The sequence below is a fragment of the Ceratina calcarata genome, unplaced genomic scaffold (genome assembly GCF_001652005.2).
Source record: "Ceratina calcarata isolate Rehan_Ccalc_2016 unplaced genomic scaffold, ASM165200v1 scaffold209.2, whole genome shotgun sequence".
Lineage (NCBI taxonomy): Eukaryota > Metazoa > Arthropoda > Insecta > Hymenoptera > Apidae > Ceratina > Ceratina calcarata.
In genome coordinates, this window is record NW_017142569.1 from 733,688 (window position 1) to 742,003 (window position 8,316).

At 33.2% G+C, this 8,316-nt stretch overlaps 2 protein-coding genes across 2 annotated transcripts in view; one reads left to right on the forward strand and one right to left on the reverse strand.

Moving 5' to 3' along the window:
• Positions 1–5,839, forward strand: part of kdn (citrate synthase) — a 10,915-nt gene extending 5,076 nt beyond the window's left edge. Inside the window, exons 2-4 of the mRNA XM_018019875.2 lie at positions 2,694–2,849; positions 3,484–4,407; positions 4,497–5,839. Coding sequence (XP_017875364.1) covers positions 2,694–2,849; positions 3,484–4,407; positions 4,497–4,763 — 1,347 coding nt within the window. The 3' untranslated portion in view covers positions 4,764–5,839. The remainder of the gene's footprint in view (positions 1–2,693; positions 2,850–3,483; positions 4,408–4,496) is intronic.
• A 1,001-nt stretch (positions 5,840–6,840) lies between these two features.
• Positions 6,841–8,316, reverse strand: part of Arl5 (ADP-ribosylation factor-like 5) — a 3,651-nt gene continuing 2,175 nt past the window's right edge. The window contains exons 2-3 of the mRNA XM_018019873.2: positions 7,798–8,242; positions 6,841–7,718 (exon numbers count right to left, since the gene is read on the reverse strand). Coding sequence (XP_017875362.1) covers positions 7,670–7,718; positions 7,798–8,242 — 494 coding nt within the window. The 3' untranslated portion in view covers positions 6,841–7,669. The remainder of the gene's footprint in view (positions 7,719–7,797; positions 8,243–8,316) is intronic.

The window sequence follows — 8,316 nt, forward strand, 5'->3', positions numbered from 1 at the left end:
GCCAAAAACGAAAATTTGGAAGAAATTGAAGGGGTACCCCTTGGAAAAATCTCGGAAAAATCGAAAATTTTTTTTTGTTGTTTATGATTAGCAATGTTTTTCCGACGTCTGATTTCTTTTTAAAAAATGCGTTTCTAAAGTGCATAAACTTTTGGGATTGACTGTATAGCCAATACATCCTTAATTTGTAACAATACGCGCAACAGAAACAAAACTCGTCGTGAATCCATTCAATTAGTATTTCATTACATCGCTGTGCTTACAACCTGATATTCATCTTGCGTTGCATATTAAATGTATTGTTACGGGTACACAATGCAATAAATTCTTGATATGAATGTATCGAAATTTTACACTTACAATGTTAGATACTACGATAAATATTCCACCCATTTTTTTTTATTTAACATATAACTTTATACTAATAACGTTTATTACGGAAAACAATTTAAAAGTTACACACGTGATTTCCTATGATTCAGAAAAATATTTTTTTAAATAAAACTAATAGTTTGGAAGTTGTCTATTGATACTTTCAAACAATTTAGCTAATCGTAAAATTTTCAGTCACATGTGATTTCACAGTCACATCACTGATATGTACAGTGATCGTTTTTCTGACATTGAATCTCCAACGTGTTGCAAAGGACAAATTTTTGTAACCAATTTTCTTATCACGTGTGCATTATATAGCGTGCGCTAAATTACAGAACATGTGAAACTATTTATTTTTAGTCATCGACCAGTTGAGACTCTGGCTACAATCCAGATTTAACATTCGTGTATGTAATAATGTTGTAGGTGAACCTTTGCATTCATAAAATACGATTCGGTAGCCAGAAAGAAGCTTACGTTCTGGTCCTAAAATATGCTTATTAATATGAAAGAAAGCTTCTCTCATAATAGATTGTATACTACGGTTATTTTTAAGTTAGGTTTAACTAATTGTGAACCCTGGTAGTATCGTTGCATATTTCCTATACCTTCATGTCTATAAGTAATTAAATATATATTTGCATACGTGCACTTTAGACCATGCCATTATGTAAAGGAACGATCTTTATAATTAAACAATACTCTTCAATTGTAATTTTCGCCAAGTGGTGAGGGATTGATCACATGTGATTCGGGGGGAGCCTCCGTCCATGCGGACATTCGCCATGTGATCTCATAAGGATGAATGACAAATTTAATAGAAAGGTCAAGGTCACTAGCAATTTATGTCCAACGACATATTGTACCATAATGATGATCTCATCTGGAGTACGGTCACACTACTCCTATTGTGAATAAGGTAGAGATAATCAGTGAATAAAACGAATTAACATTTTTAAATTAAATGCTCTATGATAATTAAATTATAATAAATACAGTTGTGAAAAATGGATGATCCTATTTTACAAGCAAATAAGTATTAAAATACTACGTGCGTAATATAGATATAAAAGATAACGTAAGAGCTTGGCACAGTGGTTACTTAGGTTTTTTAAGTTACTTAGTTACTTAGGTTTTTTAAGTTGAATTATCACAGCTTAACGAGAGTAAAAATCTACAATATTTTTTAAATAGTTCGAGTTACCTTGCCACTAAGATATCGTCTCGTCCCAATTTCTCACTCACGTTGCAAAACGCGGTCGTGAATCGATCTTTGCTCTCCGAGCTTTAGCCTGCATTTACGCTATCTCTGCCAGCCTGCAGACAATGAATCCTCATATTTAACGGGAATGACAAGCGATAGGAAAATGGGAAAAATCGGAAGGTTTAAAAATACGAGTATGTCTCTTGAAGAAAAAATAAAACGCGAGTGATGTAATCATCAGCGTAATCATCTTACACATATTGTTAATGTAACTTCCTTTATTACCTTTCTACATAAACGATTGACTTCAATTACGTTATCATAAAATCGAGAATAGCGATGCAAGATTAAGAATGTGTATAAAACATTTTCAGAAAAGATATAATATTGCACGATTTTAATTAAGAATTGCACAATTTTAATTAATTTCATGATTTTCTCGTAGTATAGACTGATAATGAACTTTAACGCAAGACCTTCTGATCTCCAGACAAGGCTCCTGATTTATCAGAGTCTTTACGATTATTCAATTTCTCATGAACGAAGTACTTGCCCTGTCATGCAATTTCTTTATAGAACTTGAATTATAAATTGCCTGGCATGCTCGAAATCGACATTATTCTAATTTATATTCTCCTAATTAATAATCTATTGGTAAAGTAGATACAATTGCAGCATTGTATCAAAAACCTTTTATTAATAGCAAGGTGAGCCATCGAGATAAAATTCGTAATAATATAAATAATATGGTCACGAGATTAGTATGTGAGTCCATTCTTTACGTGCGTAGACAGATTACGGATACAGCTTGTGGGACAAACTTATAATTATACGTCATCTGTTCTTTTTACGTAAGCCATCAGTCTCTTGCGGTTATTAGTTAAAGTCCGTAAAGTTCTACCCATGTTGCGAGTTTAACTGATTCCATGAAAAACCATTTACGTCGTAAAATTCCTCAATCATCCTTATTGCTATTAATACGAGCATTTAGAGAAACAAAAAATGTTTCACGGTAATGCAGTCTCTACTACTGTATATTTCCTTTTAAGCAATACTTATGACATTTGCACAACTGAACACATTTAAAGAATAATTAAATTCTTTTGTTTTGCAGAAGATAACTTCAACCGTATTCTTGAGATCATTAAGCGATACCTCCACCGATCTAAAGAAGGTTTTGGCTGAAAAAATTCCTCAGGAACAAGAACGCGTGAAGGCTTTCCGTAAGCAGCATGGAGGTACTAAAGTTGGTGAAGTCACCGTGGACATGGTACGCACTCAACACTCATCGTTATCGTGCACTTTAGATTTTAAAACTTTACATTTCAAAAGTTTAAAACGCGACGCGTAGAGTATCTGCTATTCTAATGATTTATTGCAAGAACTATACGTCAGACGATGACGATTGCGTATTAGCATATTGCCACGTGGAGGAATACTTAATGGAGACAAGCTTTTTGTAACACCGATAAGATGTATGATAGAAATTCCCAAATAAACGCATGTCGCGTGCTTATCATGTGATCGCGATATAGGCAAATTTTTAAGCGGTGGAAAAATTCTGGCTATCTAATAATAGTCGTGCAACAGAAATTCGTACTCTTTATATCGACGATCGATGAACTTTGTTCCTGTGGAGTATTTAACAATTTTTTGACTGTGATACAGTTCATTGTGCCTAATGACTGAAGAAGTCTAATCTGACTGAAGAACTTACATAATATCTAAATCTTTCTTTTTTCCGTCAAATTAAACCATAATTAAGTACTAATTAAGTGAGTTCAAAGTACGCGTGCTCGTTACATCATAGATCAATGCCAATGAACCTATTTCAGACCTTTTTCTTTGCTTTTTTAATCTTGACCTGGGGATCGTATGATAATTTGACTTTTGTTACAATTTAGATGTACGGTGGCATGCGTGGAATTAAAGGACTCGTATGGGAACCCTCGGTCCTGGACCCTGAAGAAGGTATTAGATTCCGAGGAAAATCAATTCCAGAGTGTCAAAAATTGCTTCCGAAAGCTAAAGGCGGAGAGGAACCACTGCCGGAGGGTTTGTTCTGGCTTCTGATAACCGGCGACGTACCCACCGATGCCCAAGTGAAAGCCATTTCTCAAGAATGGGCATCAAGGAGCGCACTGCCTGACCACGTGGTCAAAGCTCTGAATAATTTCCCAAAGACCCTTCATCCTATGTCTCAGTTCTCCGCTGCGATTACAATTTTAAACAGCGAAAGCGAATTTGTAAAAGCGTACACGCAAGGTGTACACAAATCTAAATACTGGGAGACTGTTTACGAAGATTCGATGAATCTGATCGCCAAACTGCCCGTAGTCGCTGCGGCAATTTACAGGAACATTTACAAGGGTGGTAAAGGCTTAGGATCAGTCGACGCGGGCAAAGATTGGTCTTGGAACTTCGCGAACATGCTCGGTTATGATAACGCTCAATTCATTGAGCTGATGCGTCTGTATCTCACGATACACTCCGATCACGAAGGTGGAAACGTGTCTGCACATACCACTCACTTAGTGGGATCAGCATTGTCCGACCCATACTTGTCCTTCGCGGCCGGTATGAATGGTCTCGCTGGCCCTCTTCACGGTCTAGCCAATCAGGAGGTATTAGTGTGGCTGGAGAAACTGCGCTCTCAAGTTGGAGACAGTCCCACCGACGAAAAGTTGAAGGACTTCATTTGGAACACGCTGAAGAGCGGTCAGGTTGTTCCTGGATACGGTCATGCTGTATTGAGAAAGACTGATCCTAGATACACATGCCAGAGAGAATTTGCATTGAAACACTTGCCGGACGACAAACTATTTAAGGTAAAATTTCTAAACATTTCAATAGAAATAATATTCATTTTCTTTTAATCATTTTTTAATTTTTCACGATGTTGTTTCTGTATTTTCAGCTGGTTTCTCAAGTATACAAAGTTGTTCCTCCGATTCTGTTGGAAACTGGTAAGGTAAAGAACCCATGGCCGAATGTAGACGCTCATTCGGGAGTTTTGTTACAATACTACGGCATGAAAGAAATGAATTATTATACCGTCCTGTTCGGAGTATCGCGTGCTCTTGGTGTTCTCGCGTCTCTCGTTTGGGATCGTGCCCTCGGTCTTCCGATTGAGAGGCCTAAATCTTTAAGCACCGATCTCCTCATGAAGAGCGTCAAAGGCTAAACGACATTTCTATTTATGAAAAATCAGAATCATTGAAATCTTTTAAGTTTCTAAGTTCGTGTCACACCATCATCATGATTTCGGAAATAAGGAACTGACTACTTTCTATCATTTACTGAGAATATTATTATTAATTCACGGAAATGTGTAATCTTCTCAAACTCATTTACGGATTCATATCAATGTGACTTCAAAGAATTCACTATAATATTGTTGAATCTTGTTAATATGTGAGACTATGTGTGTATTAAAACAGCACATAATCACGTCTCATGTAGCGATATATTGCTCGAACGTAGGACGACATTAAGAAAAAAAAAGAAGTCGTGTATCATGAAATCCTTTACCTATATTTTATAGTCTGTTAGTAAAACGCAGATTTTACGTAAATAAGGTAGAGGTTTCATAAAACCAGCTGTGAAAAACATAGATCCGGTATACATAGTTTTAACTGCCAAGCCCTTGAAAAGAGAGATGACACACACATCAACAGTAGACATGGTTCATTGTAAATATATTTGTCGCTTTATATTTAACTTAAATAGTGACAATTTTAGAAGTAAGAGCGATACGATCCATTGTAATAAAAAAGAAGTTAGTGATATTAAAGTATTCAGTGCAAAAAGATCGGTATGTGTAGTGAGTGTTTCTAAAAAGGAGAAAGACATTGTACATTAAAGAGACACTGCCAAGGATAATAACAGAACTTGTAGAATATAATTGGAATGCGGTATACACCTTTACTGTTCTTATTTTAACAAAAATGCATTGCGTGACTATTAGGAAAACATATTAATCTCAGAAATTGATTGTTCTTATTAGTAAAATATGTAAAGTAGAAAACGAATAGGGCTAATAAAATACATTAAGAACGTTGCAGTGTTAGCATACCAGATGCTGATTTTAGATTCTTCAAAAGCGCTATACAAGAGCTCTTTTCCATTGAGCTATTTCTGTTTACACAAATTAATAAAGAAAGAACAATGACCAGTGGTAGATGCACTGTTACGAGAATGAGTGAGTGTGTGCGATACTTTATTTATAACGAACGTGAAAATAAACATCTTTAAAAATGATATTTGCTTTATATTTTATAACACTTTAGTCTGCTAATATCGAAAATAGGAAGAAGGAAATGAAAATATATCCATTAATTTAAAAAATAATTTCGAATCATAAAATTAGAAAATTGATTTATTAAATGTTTGTATTTTTTACTTTTCGTAAATGGGAATTTGATAAATATACATTAATCTCAGTTTTTACATTAATTAACAAGCTCATCTGCAAATATTCCATAGCCACCACATAAACCTATTAATAATAAATCAATCAAAATTAAATGTTTTTATAATTTCCTAATTTAGATGGATTAAAAGTAAATCATATAGACGTATACATAAATGCGATTCGCATAAAATTGTTAAACAAAATAAGGCAACCCATAACTTGTACTATGTATTTCAAAATTCTTATATACATATATATATATATATATATATAACTTAAACTTTGATAATCATTTATTATGATGTTTGTATCCATAGTCATAGTAATGCTATATTCCAGACAATTAATTGTTTCATTTCTCAATATGAGAAAACTTTTGTTTATTTTTATTTTTGTGAAATGTTAAATGTATGATCTCACTCTACTTTAGACGGCATTTGTTTTTTGTATAATGATCTTAAATTCTAAATCATCTTTTTAATATGTTATCAGTGTTTCAAATTTGACTGATTTATTAAATACCAGAATGATTTTAATAATCAATTATGAGATAAATAAGATAGTTATCAAATAAATACGACGAATAAAAAATATCTTACAAAATTCATAATACATTTAACAATACAATGAGTTATGCATGCGGAAACAATTTTTTAAACGTCGATTTACTATAAAAATCGTATCGAACCTTATCATTATTAACAACCATCTCACTGTTGAACCCATGTATCACAGAGCAGTTTTCTGCTTCTAAGTATTTAATAGAATCGGTTAAATAGAATCGCCAAAATGTCTTTTAAACTATTGTATCAAGCGCTAAGAAGTAGTGAAATTCTTACACAGAAAGTTGAAAAATATGCAGTTTAATCGGTGTTATGTCGGAGTTGATTTTTTACAATCGTTTACTATTAATGCTGAGTATAAAAAACTATGTACATTGGTATATTTTTGGAAATCGTACAGGCCAAACAATTTTTATCAAGTTAACGGAACAGAATTAATAAATAATCTATTACTCTTTTTATAAACATAGGTGGACGGGACGGAATCAAGATTAAAATTTTTATCATTCAAATATGTGTCCAATATTTACATTAAATTTTTTATTGAATTAAAATTATTTGATATTTTGCAGGCAATTTTAAATGCAACATTACATAGCTATAAATTAATACAATTATGAGAAAACATATTTCGAGCCAATATGTTGTATTCGGCAGTTGCAAAATGTTCATATTTATTATACACAAATAAAACGTTCGTCATAAAAATAGTTTTCGTAATGCAATGATATTTCCTATAAAAGAGCCTTGACATTCTAAACTGTTTCATTTTGTTATAATGTAGTGCTCCATATGCTTTACATAGAGAATATTTGAAACATCTTTACTTTGATATTATAAATGTTACGATTTGCCATTATTTTTTATATCACATAAATAGAGAAGACGAAGTTTACCCGTCCACCGCTTATTATATTAAATGCCTGCAGTAATAATTTTAATCAATATATGCAGTTACACTTTACGATATGCGTGAAGCTAGTGTACCAGTTGAAAAATGATCATCCGTTGGTCATTTGTACAATTGTTAGAGTGGCACAATAACTTACACGGAACATATACTTTACATTTTAGATATCTTGTTAGGTTCAAAATCAGTTCTCATAATGTACGTCATGTCTTTTTTAAACGTCCAACAATCCACTCAAGACCTTGGTATAATCTGTAACATTGATACATAAATGATCATTGTTATGTCCTCTAAATTAATAGGAGTATATGGTTTTGCATTGTGTCCTTACCCTTCTCCAGTAAGTGCGCAACAACTTTGTATATGCCACTGATGTTTCTTAATCGAAGTCAAATCTAGCTGTCTAGAAATTTCAGCCGCTGTCATGCTACCCTTTAAATCTTGCTTGTTAGCATAAACTAAAACATTAGCTTTACTTAATTCCTCATGGTTTAACATAGAGTATAATTCTTCTCTTATTACACCAAGTCTTTCTCTATCTGTGCTGTCTATAACCATAATTATAAACTCAGTGTTCGTGTAATAGGTGGACCATGCTGCTCTTAAGCTTTGTTGTCCACCCAGATCCCACATTATGAAATGAATATTTTTCCAAACAACTTCTTCAACGTTAGATCCAATAGTCGGTGATGTATGAACAACCTCGTTCATTAGGAACTGGTATAATATAGTTGTTTTACCAGCATTGTCTAATCCTACCATTACTATCTTATGTTCTGGAAAATGAAGCAATTATAAATCACAAAGGTCTAATATAGTTTTTAAGTCATGATTATAGCAAGTAATTTAT